Here is a 24,397-nt window from a genome sequence, read left to right on the forward strand (position 1 = left end):
TGGCCTGTAGTCCCGGCTACCTGAGAGGCTGAGGTGGGAGGATTGCTTGAACACGGGAGTTCAAGCTACAGTGAGCAGATTACGCCACTGCACTCCAGCCTGGGTGACAGAATGAGACTGTGTCGTGGGGAAAAAAAAGGATTCTGCAAAGTGGAAGAAAGCAATGCCAGAGACCTTCCTTCTCCTCACCCCAAAGCATCCAAAATCCAGCATGTGCGAGCCTATCCTGCTCTCAGCAATTCCAGGGAGGGAGGCGGCCCTCTACTGTTCCAATCTCAGGTGCTTCTGCCCCAGTCCTGGGTCTCCCGTTGCCAGGTGTGTTCTGTGGTAGTAGCTGCCGGAGAGAGCACCAAGGCTGGCCTGCCCAGGGCCTGGGAGTCTGCCCCTACTCAGGCTCTGGTGGGCAGGAGCTGTGGCAAGGAGGGCCAAGCTTGCACTTCTTCTACTCTATTGCTTCCCACGACACGGGGCTGGTCTCAGCCAACAGCTCCTCTAACCAGCCGCTTCAATGAGGAGGTGTCCTCAGAATCGGCACCAGGCCCTGACAATGCTGACACCACCCTTAGCCTGCGAGGCAGTGCTGCTGCAGGGGGTGTGCACGGCCTCATCTCAGCAGACGTGACACTGACAGAAATCACTACGTGTCGGGTGCACTTCACTTTACTTCTGCAGAGAACAGTAATGTAAGACAAGCATGGTGATCTCTGTTCATACAAACTGCAGAGGCCTCTGGCCTCTCAAGCTGGCACACGCACCCCAGGGACAGCAGGCACCGTTTCCAGCAGGGGCCAGGTGGCTGGGGTTGGATTTTTGTCATGGGGAAAAACCACCCAATGCCAGTGCTGCCCTGGGTGGCGTGGGCAGGGCTGGCCGAGGAGGGGCTCCTGTGGGCTTTTCTGTACTGACCCTGCCACTGCCTAAATCATGAATCATTAATTCCGCTCCCAAAATGAAATGTGCTTGGTGTCCAGGGTCGTGGCAGCTGTAGGCACAGGACCTTCCCAGAGCTCCGTCTGTGGAGCGTTTTCAGAGGGTGAGTTTAGGCAGGTCTTTAGGAGGATAACGGCCCCATCATATCTGAGTCAAGGATTTTACCAGATTGAAACATCAAGTCGACAAACAGCAAGGACAAAGCAAGAAACCTCAGCTTCCTGTTCCCTGTGGCAGACGGGCACATGCCATGGCCCACGTGACCCTGGGTGTGAACAGAAAACAAACTGGTACAGGGACCCAAGCAGTTGAAGGCCACTGCCTCCCTCGTCTTTGCCAGAAGAGTGGTTACCTTTTCTGATCTTGTCATGAAAATTAATGGCGTCCACAGAAGCTGTGACAATGTTGGTCTTGCAGTGGCGTGCAGCCACGATCCCAGCAACCTCATCCATGAGCTTCATGGTCACGCCTGCGGAGAAAGGGGCATGCGGCAGATGAGACTATTCCACATCCTGGAAACAAGTTACAGATCAAGCCCTCCCCTCCCACCAGCCACCAGCAAGGGCCGCAGCCAGTAGGGGTGCAGGGTGTTCGGCTGCGCGTGCTGTGGCTCACGCACTACACGGGGTTTCCTCAGGAGCTTTTGAAAAAAACGACCGTGGCTGATAGGCCAAGCCACTAACAAAACAGCCCTTTTCCTGTCCTCTACAGATATCTCACCCTGCTGGGCAAGTTTTGTTACAATATCAACTGGGATGGATGCAAACCTAAAGTCACAGAACAACATGTGCTGGCGAGGATGTGGGGGAAATCAGAACCCTCCTCCGCTGCCAGTGGGAGCCAGAGGTGCAGGTGCTTTGGAAACAGTTTGAAGGTTCACAAGAGGCTAAACACAGAGGGACGGTACGACCTAGCAATTCCACTCCCAGGTAGATACCCAGAAGAAATACATGCTCAACAGAAACTTACATAGAGCTTTCACAGCAGTATGTACGCATAACAGCCAAAAGGTAGAAACAACTCAAAGGCCCACGCATGATGAATGGAGAAACAAAACGTGGCCCGCCCATACAATGGAACAATAAACGCTGCACTAGGAATGACGCTTGAAAATGCTGTGCAAAGCAAAAGGAGCCAGACGCCAAAGACCACATACTCTATGCTGCCATTGACAGGAAAAGCCCCGAACAGGCAAATCCATGGGGACAGAGGGTAGAGTAGGGGTTCCCTAGGGATAAGGGATTAGCAGATATGGGAATGACCACTAATGCGTACAGGGTCTCTTTCTAGGAGTAATGATAACATTCTGAAATTGATGGCAACAGTGGTTGCACAACTCTGTGAATATACAAAAAAAAAAAAAAATCAACAACTTGTACACTTTATTTCTGAGACAGAGTCTCACTTTGTCACCCAGGCTGGAGTACACGGATGCAATCTCAGCTCACTGCAGCCTCCATCTCCCCAGGCTCAGGTGATCCTCCTACTTCAGCCTCCCAAGTAGCTGGGATGACAGGCACATGTTACCACACTGGCTAGTATTTTTGTAGATGGGGTCTCGCTATGTTGCCCAGGCTGGCCACAAAGTCCTGGACTAAAGCAGTTTGCCCACCTCACCTCCCAAAGTGCTGGGATTACAGGCATGCTACTGAGCCAACCCAGTACACTTTAAACAGGTGAAATGTGTGGTATGTGGATCATCCTCAGTACAGCTGTTATATCAAACAAAGACTCACTGAAAGCATACTGGAGAATATTTGGGCTGCAGATGTCTGATTTTACTCAGTCTCTCTTATTTGATGAACCAGTACTGTGCACATGCTGGTTCCCCACCCTCAGTTCTCATCCCTGGTACAACACATATATTAAATTATTTCAATTTTTAGCTTTTTTTATTTTGAGATGGAATCTTGCACTGTCCCCCAGGCTGAAGTGCACTGGCGTGATCTTGGCTCACTGCAACATCTGCTTCTCAGGTTCAAGCAATTCTTGTGCCTCAGCCTCCCGAGTAGCTGGGACTACAGGCACGTGCCACTATGTCCAGCTAATTTTTTATATTTTTAGTACAGATGGGGTTTCATCATGTTGTCCAGACTGGTCTTGAACTTCTGACCTCATGATCCACCCACTTCGGCCTCCCAAAATTCTGGGATTACAGGCGTGAGGCACCGCGCCCAGCCATAACTTTTTAATTTATTTTTTATTTTCTTGTAGAGATGGGGTCTTGCTATATTGCCCAGGCTGGTCTTGAACTCCTGAGCTAAAGTGATCCTCCTGCTTCACCCTCCCAAAAAGTGTGGGGATTACAGGAGTAAAGTAGGTCACCGCTCCTGGCTCTTATTTCACTTAAAAACTTAAATTGTGCCTTTTCTTAGGTTGAACTACATGAAATTGCCAATAGTCAACCATATTTGACTTACAAAAGCAGCAAAGTGATATTAACCAACTTAATACCTATTAGAAATTTTAGAAAGTTAGGTACATTCACCCTAGGACACAGAATGATTTTTTTTTTTTTTTTTTTTTTTTTGACACGGAGTCTTGCTCTGTCACCAAGATTGGAGCACAGTGGAGAAATCTCAGCTCACTGCAACCTCCACCTTCCAGGTTCAAGCTATTCTCCTTCCTCCACCTCCGTAGTAGCTGGGATTACAGATGTGTACCACCACGCCCAGCTAATTTTTGTATTTTTAGTAGGGACAGGGTTTTGCCATGTTGTCCAGGCTGGTCTCAAACTCCTGACCTCAGGTTATCTGCCTACCTGGGCCTCCCAAAGTGTTGGGATTATAGGCGTGAGCCACTGCACTCAGCCAAGGACACAGAATGATTCCTAAAAAATCCAGACAGAGGCAGAAAACCAGATTCCATCCCACAAGCAAAAACCAGGCTCGTACAGAGTCACATTTAGGGTGGGAATCAAATGCCCATAGCATCCAGCAGGTGAAGCTGGAAAAAGCAGAATTAGTGGGGGCCCTGGGCAGAGGCCAGCGAGGGCCCCCTGCTGCTCAACTCCTGCCTAGTGCCCCCCACGGGGACCCCAGTCTTCAAGAAACATATCCACCTAATGAGAGGCACGCATCTTGTGGGCATCGGACTCTACCAACTGGAGAAAAAGATGAGCAACTGGGGAGACGTGAATACTGATTGGGTATTCGACGAGACTAAGGGCTTATAAGTGTGTTTGGGAGGATGTGATAGCACTATTGTGGGTGTTCAAGGTAGGAAGTTATCTTTCGGATATAGTATCTGGGATCTGCTTCAAAACACTGCAGTGGGAAAGAGGTGAGGCAGGAATGGGCAGGTGTTGCCCACTGCTGGTGCCGGGAGACGAATACCCAGGGGCTTGGGATGCTCTACACTCTGTTTTTTGTGTATATCTGAGCATTCCCAAAATAAAAAGCTAAAACAGAGACATGGGTGTTACTGATTAAAGCATTATGTTTCTATTAGCATGACTTTTCTCACAGGAGCTAAAAGAAGATGCTACTAAATGAGGTAGAACAGGTGAGGGGAGGAGGGACCAGATTCACATTCACTGCACTTCCGCCTGTCCTTTCAAAGACCTGGCGCATCTGTTCGGCTCAACCTGTGCTGAGGGCATCAGCATCCCCGTCTTTCTTTTTCTTTTTGAGAAGGAGTCTCTCTCTGTCTCCCAGGCTGGAGTGCAGTGGTGCAACCTCGGCTCACTGCAACCTCTGCCTCCCAGGTTCAAGCGATTCTCCTGCGTCAGCCTCCTGAGTAGCTGGGATTACAGGAGCTTGTCGCCATGCTCAGCTAATTTTTGTATTTTTAGTGGAGACGGGGTTTCACCATGTTGGCCAGGCTGGTCTCAAACTCCTGACCTCAAGTGATCCACCTGCCTCGGTCTCCCAAAGTGCTGGGATTACAGGTGTGAGCCACTGCGCCCAGCTGCGTCTCCATTTTTCAATCAGCATCCCCATTTTCAAATGAACAACGGAGGCCCTAAGTCACACAGAGGTCCGATTCTAAAGAAAGAACGCAGGTGAAATACTGGGAAAACAGCTGTTTGGCTGGGGAAAGAATCCTAGGCACCAGATTTTCTCCCTCAAGCAAATAAGATGCCACTCCATGTGCCAGGCAGGGCAGAGCTCCTCTGGGCTTCAGGCGGCTTGGCTCTCACAGTTCTGCAAGGTGGTTTTAAGGTGGGCAGCTTGGCTAAGCCACCACCAGGCTGTCCTGGTCTCTCCCCCATGGCAAGGGGCCTCCATAAAGGCCCAGCAAGCCCAGGCCTCACAGGGTAGAGGATGGTCAGGCCAAGTCCCTAGCCCAGGACGGCAAGGAAGTGAAAACACAAAACAGAATAGGATCATCCATATGTCAATATCGAGGGCTTCCTTGGAGGGGGAAGCCTCAGCTTCTGAATTGACCACACCCACCTGTCAGCGTGCCCCCCACCACAGTGTGGTTCAGGATCAGAGTCTGGGATGAGGCCTGGTATGAATCCCCCTGCCCCATCACCCATGCTTGAGGGGCTTGAGTCCCTCTGTTCCTGTCTAGAGCGTGTGAGTCACTGCCACAGCCTGGCTGGGAGTGACTCCCCATCACCTCCGCCACTGCCAGCTGGGTGACCTTGGGCAGGCAGGTTGCCCTCCCTGAGCCGTGGGCTCTGTGTCTGTCAGGCAGAGGAGGTGATGGCGCCCACAGGCAAGGTGACTGAGGAGCAAACGGGATGGCCATGCGGCTGCTCAGTAATGGCAGCTGCTATCATGGGACGTGGGGATTTGGTGGACATCTGTTGAACTGAACACTAATTTAATTTAGGGCTTTGGGGACAGATCTGAGGTTTGGAGGCTGAACAGAAAAGGAAAGAAAAATGAAATAGCTCAGAACACCAGGTCACGTGCTGGCTGAACACCCACACACCTGGCTCAGGTGGGCAAAGGAGGGATCCAGAGGACAGTCGGCCTCCCCTTACCACGCACCACACGCAGAGGGCAGAGAGGCCCACGCGGCCACCTCCTGACTAGGTACTAGGTCATGGCTTCCCAGAGTGAGAGAGACAGCGAGGGAGAGACAGCGAGTGTGTGTGTGTGTGTGTGTGTGTGTGGCCAGAGAGACAGAGAGCAAGAGAGCGAGTGTGAGAGTGTGTGTGTGTGTGTGTGGCCAGAGAGACAGAGAGCAAGACAGCGAGTGTGAGAGAGAGTGTGTGTGTGTATGTGTGTGTGTAAGGGGCTTGGTAGCGGCAGAGCTGGAGCCCACAGACTGAGTTATTCTAGGTTGATCTGCCTCATAAAGAAACTGACTTGTGACCACAACAGCTGGACTAGTGGCCCCATGCACACACACAGCCAGCACAGTTGTGCCATGGAATCCCACGGCATTTCCCACAGACCAACTCTGAATACGGAATACTGCTCTGGGCAGTCAACAGAAGCTCTGTCAGCCTCTGATGGGGGCCAGGGCAAGCCGCATTTGCCATGAAACGCTGGCCATTTATATTCAGAAAATGGCCACCTGGTGATGAAGTGACAGCAGCTGAGCACAGGAATGACGACGAGCCACACGAGGACCGTGTGTGCTGGGGGGACACATTGTTAGCTGGAGTACGTGAGAAGTTTATCACCAAATGTGCATTACATGTAGCCTTCCTCTGGGGAGATAGGTCGCCGGCCAGCAGCTAGTCAGGGTCCTCCTAGGAACCAATGAGCCAGGGACAAGTAGAAGTTTTTGAGAGAGAAACGAAGAAAGGAAGGGACACCGAAGCCTAGCATCAGGAGCCAGGACAGCACGCAGACACAGGGTCCTGATGCTGCTGGGGGCCACGAGCTGGACGCCGAGGGCAGCGGCTGGCATTGCTGGGGAAGCTGGTGCCAGGCGCGGCCCAGCATGTCACACAGAGGAACTCGGCTGCAAGGTCAGTGCCATGAACCGTGAACTTTGTCTGTTCACTGAGGCAGCCTGAGTGCATGATGCACAGCTGGCACCCTCCCCTCTGCACAAACACAGAATCTCACCGGACCCCACCCGATCCTGTGATGCATGGCCAGCCCCTCTCCACAAACATGGAATCTCACCAGACAGCACCCGTTCCTGACACGCGGCCGGCCCCTCTCCACAAACACAGAATGACCAACACAGGGTCTCACTGGACTGCACCTGATGAGGCAGGAGCCTCCCTGTCTCCATTCTACAAACCAGGCAACAGATACATGGAGAGCTGCGCTTCCAAAGTCACACTGCTAGGGGTAGGATGGGCCCGGACCTGACCTTGGGCCACCAGAGGCAATGCCATGCTGCCTCCCCATCCTGTCCGGTGACATGGCATCCGGAGTGGAATTCTTCCCAAGATGACTGCAGGAAGGAGTGTTCAAAGTCACAGACCCAGAGTGCCCAGTGCTGGTCACCAGCTGGTGTCATCAACTCAGGGTGGTTTAGCTGTGGGGGAAGGAGGAGGGAAAGGAGGGGTTCGTGTTGGAATTAATGTTCAGAACTTAGGAAGTGCCTACAATTAACCCCTTGTTCATCCATCCTGGAGAGCAGAAGGAGAGAATAAATGGAAGGAGTTGTAGTCAGCTCCTTCAAACCGGGGTTTGCCCCATTTATCCAAAAGGCTAGCTTGTTGGTATAAGACTCCACAAGCGACCCCATGTTACTGAAAACCTCACAGGATCCAAAGCACGTGACAGCCAACCCCGAGGGGAAGATGTGAGCAGCTGCTGAGTGCCTGGTGCGTGAATACCCACTTCACCACCCCCATGCTCCTGCAGGCTCCACACGGCACCCCCAGACCACACTGCGTGGTGTGACACGGACGCCTGCACTGGGTGGGGACCTGCCTCATTGTCCCTGTGTCCCTGACCCAACACGGAGCTGGCATCTGGTGCTCAGGAAATGGTTGCTGAATGAATGAATCAATGAATGAATGAATGCAGGCTGACTAACAGGTCATGATCAGCCCAAGCAAGCTACCGCAGCCGCAAAGTATGGGGCTCCTTCAGACAACAATCTGGGTCAAGAATTAGTCACAGATGAGGGCGGGAAAACCTCATCCAGTCCCAGAAACCCCAAAGCCAGGTGAGCTTGATGACCGGCCAGAAAACCAAGCCCACATTCAAAATGATCTTGCTGTGTGAGCTGGGCAGTGACATTTACGGGGACAGCCTCCTCCAGCCCCAGCAGCCAGCACACACGCAGCGGCCTGGGAAACCATGCAGAGTTTAGATCAGCTGCAGACCTGCTATGAAACAACTTTATACCAATGACGGAAAAGGCCAAGACTGGTGGATGGAGTCAATGCTATTCTAGGGCCCAGGCCAGGGGGGCTGTCATAATCCCACCACGTATGTCTATTATCAGATTATACCCTATACCTGGAGTTTTATTCTAAGGACCAGGAACAGTGACTCACGAGCAGTGGGAAATCAGGACGGTGTAGCATCCTGACTTTGGCAGACAAGAAGATCTTCCAAGACCTGGGCTGGCCTCACGGACACTGGCCAGGGGAGCAGGCAGGAGGGCTCTGAGCTCCCAAAGGATCTCACCTGGAAGGATCTTTGTCCACTTCAGGTCACCTGCACCTCCCAGAGAAGTCACAGTAGGATCCTGGGCCAGCTCAAGGCCAACTTTACGACTCATGAGATAAGCTTTCTCAGGGAAACGATTAGAACGGTCCAAAAATCAAGCGTTTGACAGACTGGATGAAGAAAATGTGGCACATATACACCACGGAATACTATGCAGCCATAAAAAAGGATGAGTTCGTGTCCTTTGTGGGACATGGACACAGCTGGACACCATCATTCTCAGCAAACACATCGCAAGAACAGAAAACCAAATACCGTATGTTCTCACTCACAGGTGGGAATTGAACAATGAGAACACTTGGATACAGGAAGGGGAACATCACACACCGGGTCCTATTATGGGGAGGGGGTAGGGGGGAGGGATAGCATTAGGACATATACCTAATGTAAATGACGAGTTAATGGGTGCAGCACACCAACATGACACATGTATACATATGTAACAAACCTGCACGTTGTGCACATGTACCCTAGAACTTAAAGTATAATAATAAAAATTAAAAATAAAAAATCAAGCATTTGGCCTTGCAACAGTGAAGGCTCCCAGTCTCTGCAGGTGTTGAGGCAGAGGCAGCCGGATCAGAGGCGGAAGTAGAAACCCACCCGAGAAGACGGACCTGGTGAGAAACAGTGCCTCAGCCTACAGCCACCCCAGTCTGTGTTTTCACAAACGCACTTTTTAGTGGCGATCCAGTGGGCTTGAGAAAAACATAGAAAAACCACGGTCTGTGTGTCAGCTGAACTCTGCTGGCTACTTAGAGGGAAGGAAAGTGATCTCATAAAAACTGAGACTCTAATCAACCACTGTTAATCACAAGCCCTCCGCTCCCTCCTATTGGCGAGGCACAGCCCTGGGCATCTTGTTGTAGGGCCTGGTGCCGAGCCTGCTGGTTACTTGCCACCAAGAGAAAGTGATGAGGTCGGATGGTCCCTGCTGAAGTGAGATCATTAGAAAGCCACGTGCCCATCGTGGCCTGCGTGTAAAGACTGCTACCACACAGTACCTGTGTCTATGACAGCACACACAAGACACTACAATCAATGTGTTAATTGAAAAAACTAAATTTTAAGAAAACAACCCAGAAAAACACAGTGCCTGTTTCACAACTGCCTTTCCTGCCACCACTGCCCACCTGGGCCCCTGCCTTGCCAGAGGGAGCCACCCGCCCTCTGGCGCCGGAAGTCACCGTCTCTCTTTCACTTTCTTCTGCTGTATTTAAGATATCAAGTGCCTGAGTTTTCTCCAAGATGCTTCTTTCCAGGTTCCTACTTAAAAGCCTCATCAATTTCCCCCACTGCAGGCACAACGGGTGCTGCCAACGTTGGAAAATAACTTTGGCACATTATAGTCCACCACGGGCTGTCCTCATCTCCCAAGATCTGTAATTTAAAAGATGACAACAAAATTGTAGAACCCACTGTCCTTGGAGCTGCATTTGTTTCAAGAACTACGTGGAAAAAAACAAGACTTTCTTGGCCACTAATGTATACACGTTAGATACCAAAGATATTTTTATAATTGTAACATTTAACTGCTTACAGGTTTTTGTTTTGCGTCTTCTTTTTTTTTTTTTTTTTTTTAGTATTGATCTGTCAACTGGTTTAAAAATAGAGGCTTCATTTTCTTCTCCCAAGGCCTGGATCGTGACTGGGTCAGGCTTGCCTGCAAATCCAAGGCAGCAGTTCACAGCTCGGAGGCCATGTGCCGCTGTCTGCTCCGTGGGCAGCAAGCTGAGATGCCCCCATTTCTATATTTAATCCCAACTGACGGAGCGTGGGCGCCAGCCTCCTATATTAAGAAAATGATAGTAACTTCATCTTGTTTTAAATACCCTACCCTTTAGTAATTACAAGAGTTCTGAAAAGATCCAGTTGAGTAAGAGCCTACGAGACAGCCCTGGCCTCTCCCTCCCAGGTCCTGTAACCTGCCTCTCTGTGGCTGGGACCACGGACAGAGGAATATTCACTAAGTGGTTCCCAGATGTCTGGGAGCATCACAGACCCAGGGAGAAGGGCCAAGAGCTGCCCACGTCCATTTATTCCTCACACTCTATAGAGTCTGAAACAGGGAAGGGGGGAGGTCTTGACTGCTTCCTGATGTTTTGAGTATCCACGCTTCACTTTCAAAATAAGGAAGCAGAGAAAGGGTAGATGGATTTTGCATCCCAACTGCCATGGAGGCCCAAGCAAGAGGAGGCTGCAGCAACACACGAGCCCCCAGGCCCACCCCTGGGAAGGATAGGCCAGTGAGAGGCTGCGGCCGCAGCCTGGAGTCTACCAAAGCAAGGTCACTTTCTGGAAGGGCCAGAAATTTTGGTGGGGTGTCAGTTTCCTTCCAAGAGTCCAGGTGACGCTCCTGTTTAAGAGTTTGTGTTCGGCCGGGCGCGGTGGCTCAAGCCTATAATCCCAGCACTTTGGGAGGCCGAGATGGGTGGATCACGAGGTCAGGAGATCGAGACCATCCTGGCTAACCCGGTGAAACCCCGTCTCTACTAAAAAATACAAAAAACTAGCCGGGCGAGGTGGCGGGCGCCTGTAGTCCCAGCTACTCGTGAGGCTGAGGCAGGAGAATGGCGTAAACCCGGGAGGCGGAGCTTGCAGTGAGCTGAGATGTGGCCACTGCACTTCAGCCTGGGCAACAGAGCCAGACTCCGTCTCAAAAAAAAAAAAAAAAGAGTTTGTGTTCATCACTTGGAACAGGGAAATGCTCTCAGTAGGTAACTGCCACGCATGCCCCTAGCAACCACAGCTAAAGAGAGAAGCACAGGCTGGATAACGTGGCACCAAAAGAAAAAGAAAAGAAAAAATCCCCCACCCGACCCATACACAGGTAGCGAAGGATGTTCTTATGGTTCACTGCATGACCTCAACCAAATCCTCTGTATTTCAGGAAAGGGGTCGGTTCCCCATGATTTGAGAGGGATGACGTGCTGGCCACCAGGTACCCGGCTGAGAGGAGGACCCAGTGTGGGCAGAACAAAGTGAGTTCCTGGGACAGGTGCCCGTAGGATGCCTGGTCTGGGGCAGCATGAACCCCACGCCCAGTCAAGGAAGGAGGGGCCCAGGTTTTCAGGGTTGACACCATCTCGGGGTTCAAGTTCACCAGTCCCGACGTCCCGCTCCCCTGCTAAGTATCAGGATGGACATGAAGCTGTTCTTCGGAGCTCCAGAATGTTGTGGAGAACGACATTTTCAAACACCAAGATCCTAGAGGGCGAGTACTAGAAGGAACCTAGCTGCAGCCTATGCCACTCAGCTTCACAAGGAAGAAAGCGACGTCCCAGAGTGTTTGCTTGTTCACCCCTTGACCCCCCTAGACCAGAAGCTCCTCAAGAGTAGGGAACGTGCCCTCTTTGTCCACCTCTTTCCTTCCTTCCCCCACCGCTGAGGGTCTGGTGCATTGTGTCCCACGCAGCAGCGGGGGCTCCAGTCAAACAAGGTCACAGAATTGGAAAAGAGCAACTGAGCCCTCTTTCGCATTTTTCAGTGAAAGTCAACTCCTCCTGCAGGTGTAAAAGACTGTTTTTTCACAACTGCCCCAAGAAGACCAAGTGAACAAGAGCGTCTTGGTGGAGGCCTCACTTGCGCCCCCTGCCATGTTTTCTCTCCCCTCTCTTTCCTCTGCCTCCTCCTACAGTCTCAGGCTAAGCTGTGCTGTCCCCTGGCCTCAAGACCCCCAGCAGCGTTGTTTGGCTTCCTGGTAGCTAGACACCCGCGTGGATGTTTGTCGCAGGAGGTCCGACTCCCAACTGACCAGCAGGGCTGTGTCTTGTTCACAGCTTCCCTGGTGGAGCACGGAGGGGCTCCGCACACAGGAGGCGCCTGGTCACTGGTTCTCGAGATAGAGAGTGGTCATTACGTGTGCCTCATGTGCAGCGCATGCGCAGCCTCGCACGCTCTGTATAGCGTATGCGCAGCCTCGCATGCTCCTCTGGGTGGGGCTGACTGCGCGGGGCCAGCACAGTCCGCAGTCCTTCCCACGCAGGACCATCATTCTTCCCAGGCCAGTCATTCAGCTACTGAGTGCTGACTCCATTCCAGGCCCTGCGCTAAGTGGGAACGCAACAGTGAACAGACACAGGTCCCCACCTGTGTCTACTTTCATTCTGGGGTACAGAGGCCATAGGAAAGTGTCAGGAGTGATGGTGCTTTGGAATAAAAAGTAAGCAGAGGCAGTCTAATTTATACAGAGTTCTCATGAGAGGTCTCTTTCCTTTTCTGTAGAGACCTGAAGAAAAACACAGGCAGCCTTGCCGTTGGAGGGAACAGCAACCAGACAGAGGGAATGGCAACAGGCGGAGGGAACAGCAACAGGCACTGGACCACGACCAGGCAGAGGGAACTGCAACAGGAGGAGGGAACTGCAACCAGGCAGAGGGAACCGCAACAGGCAGAAGGAACAGCCACAGGCGGAGTGAACTGTGACCAGGCAGAGGGAACTACAACAGGGCAGAAGGAACTACAACCAGGCAGAGGGAACCACAACCAGGCAGAGGGAACCACAACCAGGCAGAGGGAACTGCAACAGGCAGAAGGAACAGCAACAGGCAGAGGGAACCACGACCAGGCAGAGGGAACTATAACTGGGCAGAGGGAACTACAACAGGGCAGAGGGAACCACAACCGGGTAGGGGAAACCGCAACAGGCAGAAGGAACAGCAACAGGCAGAGGAAACCACGACCAGGCAGAGGGAACAGCAACAGATGGAGGGAACCGCAACCAGGCAGAGGAAACCGCAAAAGGCAGAAGGAATAGCCACAGGTGGAGGGAACAGCGACCAGGCAGAGGGAACGACAACGTGGCAGAGGGAACTGCAATAGGCAGAAGGAACAGCAACAGGCAGAGGCAACCGCAACCAGGTGGAGGGAACCGCGACCAGGCAGAGAGAACCGCAACAGGTAGAGGGAAGCGCAACCAGGTGGAGGGAACAGTGACCTGGTGAAGGGAACAGCGACTGGACGGAAGGTACAGCAACTGGGCGGAGGGAGCAGCGACCGGGCAGAGGGCTCTCAGCACAGCCAGTACATCTCCCCAGACCCTCCTAGACTCTCATAGCTGGCAGGGTCAGTGGCTCTTTCACCCAGGCTGGAGTGCAGTGGCGCAATCTCGGCTCACTGCAAACTCCGCCTCCCGGGTTCACACCATTCTCCTGCCTCAGCCTCCCGAATAGCTGGGACTACATGTGCCTGCCACCATGCCCGGCTAATTTTTTGTATTATTTAGTAGAGACGGGGTTTCACTGTGTTAGCCAGGATGGTCTTGATCTCCTGACCTCATGATCCACCCGCCTTGGCCTCCCAAAGTGCTGGGATTACAGGCATAAGCCACTACGCCTAGCCAGTGGCTCTTTACTATAGACTGAAGATAGCATAGAACAGAAAACCACTACGTCCTGGCCACTATTTTCTGCCATGACAGCACTCCCCACCAAGGCCGATCAACAGTCATGCTCACCCTGTCGGCTTTCATTTACTCCCTTGACCCAGCCGTGCACACTGTGACTTGGGGCTGGCAGAGCAGGCAAAACAGACCTGGTCTCCAGCCTGGGCAGCAGAGGCAGAGTCATCCCAGTTAAGGGGCTCAGTGATGACCTCACAACCCCATGCTGCAAACCAGGTGCCAGGACAGTGCCCAGTAGGCTGCAACCAGAGGGTGCCTGGACTTGGACGGGACAGCAGAACAAGCTCTGATGGCCCAAACTTTACAGGTTCTGTGGTGTTTTAAAGACTTGGATTTGGGGGATTGCAGTAGGGGGCTGGGAGGACAGCTCCAAGATACGGGGAGAGGAGGGACCCAGAGTCGCAGACGGAGACATAAAGTCAGCCCGCTCCTGCCCTGAGTCCTTCCACCTCCTTCCTGTGGGTGGATTTTATTTTTCTTTTCCAGTTCCAACGCTTAGGTATTTTTAATTTTTTCTTTTTAAGTAATAAGCTCAAAGTTTGTCACTTGTACTCAGAGAACATCTTTAGCTATCTCTCCCTGATTTTGATAGGAAGTAATCAGTTTTCATTATCTTCTACATAATCGTAAGTCCAGATGTTACTTTTTCTTTGGCCGGCGGTTATTTGCAGAAGTGTTCAATTTCCAGGGGCTATGTTCTCATTAAGGAGGCTTAGGCTTAATGGGTCTCACTTTAGGGAACTTATAATTAAAATGCTCTTTGTGGTCAAGTGCATGATCCTATTTTGTAAACGCTCCCCCGGATATGAGAAAAAAGCTTGAGTTCTCCACGGAGCAGAACATTCTCTATGTCTGTAATAATAAAACTAATAAAGTAAATGTAATAAACGTTATGAAAGTAACTGATCTTTCTTAAATGCCTCCCATGTGCTGTCTTCCCTGTGTTATGTCGTTTATTTATAATCCCTGCGTTATCTCACTGGTGGGGAGGAGAGAGAGGGCCAGAGAGTTTGGGTTAGGTGAGGGCTGCCGCAGGCCGCAGCCTCAGGGCACCGTTCATATCACCTTCAGAAGTCAGGAGTAGGACGGCTTGTGGGGAATCCAGAGGAAGGGCAGGTCCAAGGTGAAGCTGCCACAGGCTGCCGAAGCTTGGGAATAACGACTGAGCTGGATATTAGAAAATCCGTCAGTTGCCACTTGGAGGCGGGAGCTGAGGCCGAGGGGTCAGGTGAGCTTGTGGGAGAAAAGGTGGGAAGAGGGCGAGGGCAGACCTTAGGGGCATACCCACACACTCAGGGGCAGGCGAAAGAGGAGGAGGCAGAGCCTCCAGAGAGCCCCAGGGTCCTCAACCTGGTGTGGGCAGAACCACTCAGGGCGCAATTAACATTCAGATGCCCGGGCCCATTCCCCAGCCACCCTGGTGCCCACCAGTGTGGGAGGACGAAGGACTTGGAAAGCATAATAGCCTGAAACCCTGTGAGGGGATCTCAGGGTGGCCAGGTCAGTGGTGTCCAATGCTCTGGAGAGGTCCAGACATGGTGGAAGGACACGGTTGCTGGATTCATGGAGACAAACCCATGCTCTAGCTGTGTGTTTCTGAGGCCCCTGAATCATCAGAGCCACCCACAGCACTTGTTGCTAAAAATACAGGTTTCTGGGCCCCAGCCCAGCCCTGTTGCAGCAAAACCTCCAGGAGAAGGGCCGGGGAATCTGTTTTTGCTGTTGTTGTTGTTTGAGACAGGGTCTTGCTCTGTTGCCCAGGCTGGACGGAGTGCAGTGGCGTGATCTTGGCTCACTGTAACCTCTACCTCCCAGGTTCAACCGATTCTCCTGCCTCAGCCTCCCAAGTAGCTGGGATTACAGGCGCCTGCCACTACACCTGGCTAATTTTTGTATTTTTAGTAGAGACAAGATTTCATCATGATGGCCAGGCTGGTCTCAAACTCCTGACCTCAAGTTATCCACCTGCCTTGGCCTCCCAAAGTGCTGCAATTACAGGTGTGAGCCACTGCGTCCAGCCAGAATCTGCATTTTTAACGAGCTCTAAGATGGTTTCTGAGGCTCAGATGAGTTTAGGAAGCTCTATTGTGGCCCCACTTCCCTGCCACATGCTCCATCCTGTGCTTCCCAGTACCATGGGAGCCGAGCAAGCCCTCCCGATGAGGATGCCCACCTTGACTTCTGTCTCAGAGCAGAGTTAGTTTTTACTCAGAACCGATGTGATCAATAAACGCTGAGGTTCTTTTCTAAGCCAAAGAACAACCCGTGCCCTCCCTCCATTCCCCTCACGCTCTAAAGACCCTGATACAGGAACTGGAGAAGCAACCAGAACCACCAGGATCATCCCCCGGACAAGGGCCCTGTGAAGGCCACATCTAGGCTGAAATGAGAGAGACAGGCTGATGTACCCCAAATGTGCGGTGTTGGGGGGTGCCAGCTAGGCCAGTTCCCCAACAAAGCTGGTCCAGGCCAGGGCTGGAGTTGCCGCTGTCCGCAGGGTTCAATCTGCCCCTCAAGGTATCTCAACTCCCTCCGTCCCTGGCTGTTAGGGTCTCTTGTGGTATAATTCAGGGAGGATCACAATAACTAACTGTAGGAATGAGGTTCTTCTTCCGGCTTCTCAAAATAGCCCAAAATGGGTACTAGGCTGCTCACTTAAGGGTACCCAGGAAGATGACAAGACGGATTTCAGAACTGGGAAACTTGCTTGCTAAGCAGAAGGGAAACACACTCGTGGAGCCGTGAGCCCAGGAGTGCCCCTTTCTCCCAGCCGTTTCTCCTTCCCAGGGTAGAACGTTCACTGTGGCAGTGCTGCCCCAGCCTGTCCCAGAGAATCCCCTGGGGAGCTTGGGAAACTACAGCTCCTGGACACCCCTCGCCCCCACCCCCAGGGTCTGGGTCACCTGTCGGGTGGGGTCTGGGTGTCTGTGGTTTTAAGAGTTCCCCAAGTGACCTTAATAGGCAGTAGAGATGAGGCCACAGGCTCAACCTCTCAGGGGAGGGGCCAACAGCATCACCTCAAGCACAGGAGACATACAAACCGGATCTGACAGAGAAGCGAGAAGAGGGCAGGATAGGGAGGAAGGGCAGGCTCTAAGCAAAAGGAGGCTGCATCTCCCTCGGTAGAGCTGGTGGCCCGGGAAGGAGCCTGAGACGGAGGGGAAGGCTCCAAAGCTGACTACAGGATGGGTGGTTGGCAGGGGCCAGGGGAGATGGTTAATTAAAAAATTGAAAGAATGAATAAGCCCTACTATTTGATAGCACAACAGGTGACCATAGTCAATAATAACTTAACTGTACATTTCAAAATAACTAAAAGAGTATAAGTGGATTGTTTGTAACACAAAAGATAAATGCTTGAAGAAATGGATACCCCATTCTCCATGATGTGCCCCTCCCCTCCCCTCCCCTCCCCTCCCCTCCCCTCCCCTTCCCTTTCCTTTCTTTCACAGAGTCTCGCTTTGTCACCCAGGCTGGCTGGATTAGAGTGGCATGATCTTACCTCACTGTAACCGCCGCCTCCTGGGCACAAGTGATTCTCCTGCCTCTGCCTCCCAAGTAGCTGGGATTACAGGCACGCGCCACCACACCCAGCTAATTTTTGTATTTTTAGTACAGACAGGGTTTTATCATGTTGGCCAGGCTGGTCTCGAACTCCTGACCTCAAGTGATCTGCCCACCCTGGCCTCCCAAAGTGCTGGGATTACAGGTGTGAGCCACCGTGCCTGGTCAGCGTACTAGTTTCATATTGTGTGCCTGTATCAAACCATCTCATGTACCCCATAAATATATATACCTACTATGTACCCACAAAAAAATTTTTAAAAGCTGTCCATGGATGGAATTCAAACTTTTAATTACACAAGAGGTGAGCCCACCTGCCAAAACTGCCTAGGAAGGGTGACCTAGAGCGCAGATTGAGAGAGACATGGCACGGCCTGGTGGGGACTCCAGACCAGCAGCCTCAGCATCGCAAGGAGCAAGGGGGCAGTGCAAGTTCTTGGGCCCCTTCCAACCTACCAAACACTTGGGGTGACCCCAGTGAGCCAGAGGTGGAAAAGGATGTTACTTCACTTAGAAAAAACACCCAGAGGCCGGGCGCGGTGGCTCAAGCCTGTAATCCCAGCACTTTGGGAGGCCGAGACGGGCGGATCACGAGGTCAGGAGATCGAGACCATCCTGGTTAACACGGTGAAACCCCATCTCTACTAAAAAAAATACAAAAAAACTAGCCGGGCGAGGTGGTGGGCGCCTGTAGTCCCAGCTACTCGGGAGGCTGAGGCAGGAGAATGGCGTAAACCCGGGAGGCGGAGCTTGCAGTGAGCTGAGATCCGGCCACTGCACTCCAGCCTGGGCGATAGAGCCAGACTCCGTCTCAAAAAAAAAAAAAAAAAGAAAAAAAAGAAAAAACACCCAGAAACTGCAAACCACATGATTTGCTATCCAGATAAACGGGTTCATAATAAAAAGTCCCTGGAAGATCAAGGATAGGCCAAGGGCTGAAGGCTGGAATGGGCAGGGAAGATCAGGACAGCAGATAGGTAGAGGTTGTGGCCAGAAAGTGGAGGGAAAATCTACAGTCCCTGGATTTCCCAGCAGAAACCTCAGAAGCCAGAAGACATGGAACAAAGCCTCCCAAGGCCTGTAAGGAACGCTTCCCCTAGAACACCCTGCTCAGCCAGAAGTCGTTTCAGACATGCAAAGTGCAGGAAGATGACCCTCTAGGCCCCATGACAGAGACTATCCCTTCCGTCACTAGTCACTCCAATGTCTAACAGACGCATCCGACCAGCGGCACTCACCCACCCACAGATGTGGCCCCATGAGGACATTGTGGCCAAAGGGGAGGGTGCAGTTTCCAACACGCCCTCCACCCCTTTGGGGCTGGATGCTGATAAAGAGACAGGCAACATGTGGCTCACCAAGAGGGTACCCCAGGGCTGGCGGAGCCACAGGGCAGCAGAAGCCTGGGTCCCCAGCACCACGGGGCTGCCAATTGGCCCTGGATCGCTCACAGCTGCATTGTTAGGTTAAAAAAAAGAAAAAGTCCTCTCTCTTGTTGAAGCCAAGTTGTTTGGGTGGCAGCTGAGCCTTTATTCAGCAGCTGAGCCTTTATTCCAGTTAATATATTGCCTTTCTTGGGAAGTCACTGGAGGACATGTTCCACCAAAACCAGCAAAGAGGAAAATTGAAGATCCATGAATCCTGGCATCCAACCCAGGCGAGTGGCAAAGGCCGTCCCAGGAGAACCGTTTAGAGCAGGCAAGGAATGAGCAACGTGGCGGAGGAGGACTGAAGGCGGAGCCCTCCAGGGAACATGGCAGGGAACAGTTCCGTGGCAGGCAGACTGTACCGAGAGCAGCTTACGGAGCTGCTGGAGGGCCCAAAGCAACCGTTGGCTATTGTAGTAACACAGTTTTAGGGAAAGTAATCACAGTACCTCACCTGATGAGCAGGGATGGGGCTCACGCATCTGAAACTTACGCATCAAGAGACAGCAACAGAACCTCATGCTTAGGAAACAGAATCCTGAACCAGAAACAGCAGCTACCCCTGCAGGAGCAATGGGAGGAAGAGAGACCCACAAGCCCTCTGGATCGTTTCCATATAATACTTAAGTTTAAAATAATTAATTTAAAAATAAAAAATAAAGTACCGAGAAAAAGGCCAAGGTCTCCAAAAGTTGAGAAGTGAAGAACGCATGCTCAAGACTCCTCCACGGTCTGCCTGGAACGGGGCTACTGGCTGACCCCCAAGAACTTCCTTCTCCCAAGGTCTGAACCCCCACAGATATCTGCTGGGTCACCCCTTCAGTCTGTACAACCAAATGTGGGGGTAGGGGAGGGGAGAACAGGGAGGAAACTGGTCTTTTCTGGGCTGACCCCGAGCACTCTACGGAGGAGGGTGGGGGACCATGGAGTAACTCACTCAGGACTCAGGGAAGACAGAAACCAAAGCCAGGCTTGCCCTCTTCACATGCCCTTCAGCCCAGAACTGCACACACACCACCAACCCTCCTCCTCCTGCATGAGACGATGACTGTGCTCCACACCCTCCACGAGCCCTTCAACCAACCCAGAATGGCAGAGACCCAACCAACCCTCCTCCCACACGGGATGATGACCCTCCACACCCTCGGGCTCACTCCCCAGATCTTTTCTATTCCCCTAACTAAAGACATGAGGTTCTGTCCGTGCAACCAGGAAAGCAGCAATGAGCTAGTGTCTGGTGGGAGCACTTCATTCTACCTGTGATTCCAGCCAGAACAGCTCCTCCCTTTCCAAGCCACCCTTCACGAGTTTATCACCACCCAGACCTGTGTGTAAAGTCCTCAAGACCAAGGCTAGCCAGCGTGTAGAAATCACAGAAAACGGGACTCTGGCACAGCTGTTCAAAGACACATGCACAGTCTAAAATTACAGAATAAAGGCCAAATTGGCATCCATTTCAACATTTTCTTCTGCAACTGGCATCTAGTGAGTTGCAGTTTAGTGAAGATTTTGATTCAAATGATTTTAGATACCATTCTTGCCAACAGTACTCTATAGGAAAATCAATAAAATCACAGTTTGTGTTTTCAACATGGTGTTTATTTTATTCATTCGATCCTGGTGAGTTACCAGGCCCTATGAGAGAAGGTTAAGCTTGGTAAAATTATTAGACAGATTTTTACAAATTGTGGGGACAAAATCCCTATTAAAATAGGCATTAAGTATTGTAAAGCCATTGTAAACACTTTTTTTTTTTTTTTTGAAATGGAGTCTCGCTCTGTCGCCCAGGCTGGAGTGCAGTGGCGCAAACTTGGCTCACTGCAACCTCCACCTCCTGGGTTCATGCCATTCTCCTGCCTCAGCCTTCCGAGTAGCTGGGACTATAGGCGCCCGCCACCACGCCCGGCTAATTTTTTGTATTTTTAGTAGAGACGGAGTTTCACTGTGTTAGCCAGGATGGTCTGGATCTCCTGACCTTATGATGTGCCCACCTTGGCCTCCCAATGTGCTGGGATTACAGGCTTGAGCCACCGCACCCGGCTTGTAAACACTTCTTAACATACATCTTAACATGTGCCTGTATCAGTGAAGCAGCTTAGATGCCGTGAATGAACATGACATGCTGCACATTTCCAAGGGGCTTTTCCAGTGATTTCTCCCACTCCTGGCATCTCACGGAGGCCTTTCAGAACATAAAGAAAGACTGGGCTTAAAGGTATGGACTTTTCACCAAGTAGACAGTGACGACGGAAATGCCCCATTTAGTGAAGAACGTCTAACGTGTCGACAAAATAAACAAAACTGGTGGCACAGAGTTTCACAAATTCCAGGCAGAATGGAGCTGTGTGAGTCTCAAACACAATACTCGGAAGTGGCAGAAGTCTGGACTTGGGACGGCCAGACTCAGAAGAGGGAGCTGCTGCCCACCCTGGAATTTGAGGGAGGACAGAGACATGGGGGCAATAAGGATTTGGGGAAACAGGAAATGCCTCTGAGGCGACAGCTGTTCTCGGGGCAGCGAGATACTCAGATTGTCACAATGCTCATAGGCCTGGAAGTGCTGTTATTCAGCGGCGCTTCCCTTGGTAAGACCACAGTTAATCAGATTTAAGAGCAGTGCAGCCACTGCTGAGTGTAAAGAGGAAAACAATCATGAAATAGGAAAAAGAAACACAAAAGGGGATAAGTTTAAAAAAGAAACAAACTTTGGAAACATATCTGACATCAGGGCTGGACGTGGTGGCTCACGCCTGTGATCCCAGCACTTTGGGAGGCCGAGGTGGGTGGATCACTTGAGGTCAGTAGTTTGAGACCAGCCTGGCCAACATAGTAAAACCCCATCTCTGCTTAAAATGCAAAAATTAGCCAAGTGTGGTGGCATGTGCCTGTAATCCCAGCTACTCGGGAAGCTGAGGCGGGAGAATCTCTTGAACCCGGGAGGCGCAGGATAAAGTGAGACAAGATCAGATCATGTCACTGAACTCTAGCCTGGGCAACAGAGTGAGACTGCATCTCATAGACCCACTGCCCCAAACCTGAAAGCGATTGGTGCCTCTCATTCATGGAATAAGTATCTGCAAGGTACGCCTTTAACTCTCTGTGGGTGCTGGAGCCAACACAAAGAATACGATCCAGTCCCTGCTCCTGAGGTGTCCCTGGTAGAAATATCAATGTAAGCCAGCACAGAGTGGTGCCATTTGAGCTGGGTTTTGAAGGATAAATAGGAGTCTTCTGAACGGAGAAGAAAGGGGAACTTGGTGTTCCAGGCAATTAGAAATGACAGCATTGGCTGGGCGCAGTGGCTCATGCCTGTAATCCCACCATTTTGGGAGGCTGTGGTGGGTGGATCACAAAGTCAGGAGACCAAGACCATCCTGGCTAACAGGGTGAAACCCTGTCTCTACCAAAAATACAAAAAGTTAGCCAGGCATGGTGGCGGCCACCTGTAGTCCCAGCTACACGGGAGGCTGAGGCAGGAGAATGGCGTGAACCCAGGAGGTGGAGCTTGCAGTGAGCCAAGATTGTGCCACTGCCCTCCAGCCTGGGCGACAGAGCAAGACTCCGTCTCCAAAAAAAAAAAAAAAAAAAAAAAGAAAGAAATGACAGCATTGTGCAAAAGTGCCTGTTATGCCTCGGGACAGATGAATAGCTCAGTACAACCAGAACAGCTGTGCCCAACCTTCATTAACCACACAGCACCTTCACAACTTCTGCTCTTACTGATACTACTTCACTATGATCTTATCTCCTCGATGCTTTTCTTCAACCAACTTGTTTTTAAAAGTTTACTTTGGTCTTCTTCAAAATTACAGTAGCCATGAAATTATGGGTTTGATATGCTATCTACATTTTCTTTAAATCATGAAAAATAATTACACATTATTAAAGTAAAAAGTGTCCATCTGTGAACCTAGAGCTAAATCCTCTTGCGTTCCAGCTATGTTTCCCAAACTCTGGGAAGCTGAGCGAGGAACTTTAAGGCCTGTGTTGCTTGAGAAGAGATCTGCACTTACTGGGAAAAAATAAATGCAAACATTAGAGGAAATACATTATTAACGAGTCACTGCCAGTGAATCACAATGTTAGTCTCTGGGGACATCAGTGCCCTGGCAAGGCCCTGACCTGACCCTCAGCAGGCATTAAACATCTCACAACTAGAAGATCCCGAGGCTGCATGTGACCCTCCCCAGTGACGCAGTCATCCGTTTAACTTTTATCACCAATTTGAAAAACAAGTGCCAGTGTCTTTCTTCCTTTCTTTCTTTCTTTTTTTTTTTTTTTTTTGAGACGGCGTCTCACTCTGTCGCTCAGGCTGGAGTGCAGTGGTGTGATCTTGGCTCACTGCAACTTCCGCCTCCCAGGTTCAGGTGATTCTCCTGCCTCAGCCTCCTAAGTAGCTGGGACTACAGGTGGCCGCCACCACACCTGGCTAACTTTTTGTATTTCTAGTAGAGATGGGTTTTGCCATGTTGGCCAGGCTGGCCTCGAACTCCTGATCTCAGGTGATCCACCCATCTTGGTCTCCCAAAGTGCTGGGATTACAGGCGTGAGCAACTGCGCCCCACCCGCCAGCGTATTTCTGTGATTTATCGTTCGACCTTTTTTTTTTTGAGATAGGGTCTCATTCTGTAGCCCAGGCTGAAGTGTAGTGGCACGATCACAGCTCACTGCAACTTCGACCTGCTGGGCTCAAGCGATCCTCCCACCTCAGCCTCCCAGTAGCTGGGATCATAGGCACAGGCCACCACTCCTGGCTTATTATTTATTTTTTTGTAGAGACGGGGGTCTCCCTATGTTGCCCAAGCTGGTCTTGAACTCCTAAGCTCAGGCAATCCTCCTGCCTCCCATCTCCCAAGGTGCTGGGATTACAGCCATGTGCCACTGCACCTGGCCTATTGTGCAACTTCTTGAAAATCTAAATTTATACTTCACCAAACACAAGAGCCTCAGCTGTATCAGACAGCAGCATGGCTCCCAGAGGAGCAACAACGAGCCAAGGGACAGGAATGGAGCGACCAGGGCACTTCCTTCTTACCTCCGTGCACAAAGCCGTGCAGGGTGCAGTCTGAAGGCCCCACCAGGTGGATCAAGCTGGACTGGCTGTAGCTGACAGTGTTCGGCTCTGGAATTGCAAAGAAAAGAGATTAGTTATGGGGTAGACTGATTCCCACAGCTGAATGGTCTGACAATGCCGAAACCACCCTGAGGTCTGCATAGTCAGCAAAGGCGTTCAAAGGCAGTTCAGCTATGATTTCTCTTAAGGAAACCCATGGTCTCCAAACAGGCTACAGTTGGTGAAGGAGAGGTTTTCAAGGATTCATGACCCATTCTGTTAGTGGGCCATGACGAGACTCTCTGGGGCCATCAGTGCCCTGCAAGGCCCTGCCCAGGGGTAGCCACGAAACACCTCAAAGCTGTGAGTCCCAGGGCTCTGTGTGACCCTCTACCGGGCTCTAATTAACCATCTGACTTGCATTTCCTACCAGAAGTGCCACAGTGTTTCTGTAATTTACTCCACCGGCCTGAGAACA

General features: G+C 51.4%; 1 protein-coding gene across 4 annotated transcripts in view; it reads right to left on the reverse strand.

Moving 5' to 3' along the window:
- ACOT7 (acyl-CoA thioesterase 7) overlaps nt 1-24,397 on the reverse strand; it is a 135,221-nt gene that overhangs the window by 31,502 nt on the left and 79,322 nt on the right. For 3 of the 4 annotated variants that reach the window (XM_003891032.3, XM_003891033.2, XM_009182644.3), the window contains exons 6-7: nt 23,902-23,988; nt 1,283-1,399 (exon numbers count right to left, since the gene is read on the reverse strand). In XM_003891032.3, the coding sequence (XP_003891081.1) occupies nt 1,283-1,399; nt 23,902-23,988 (204 nt within the window). Of the gene's footprint in view, nt 1-1,095; nt 1,196-1,282; nt 1,400-23,901; nt 23,989-24,397 lie in introns of all 4 variants that reach the window. The other variant, XR_635607.2, reaches the window with a different exon arrangement.

The sequence above is a fragment of the Papio anubis genome, chromosome 1 (assembly GCF_008728515.1).
Source record: "Papio anubis isolate 15944 chromosome 1, Panubis1.0, whole genome shotgun sequence".
Classification (NCBI taxonomy): domain Eukaryota; kingdom Metazoa; phylum Chordata; class Mammalia; order Primates; family Cercopithecidae; genus Papio; species Papio anubis.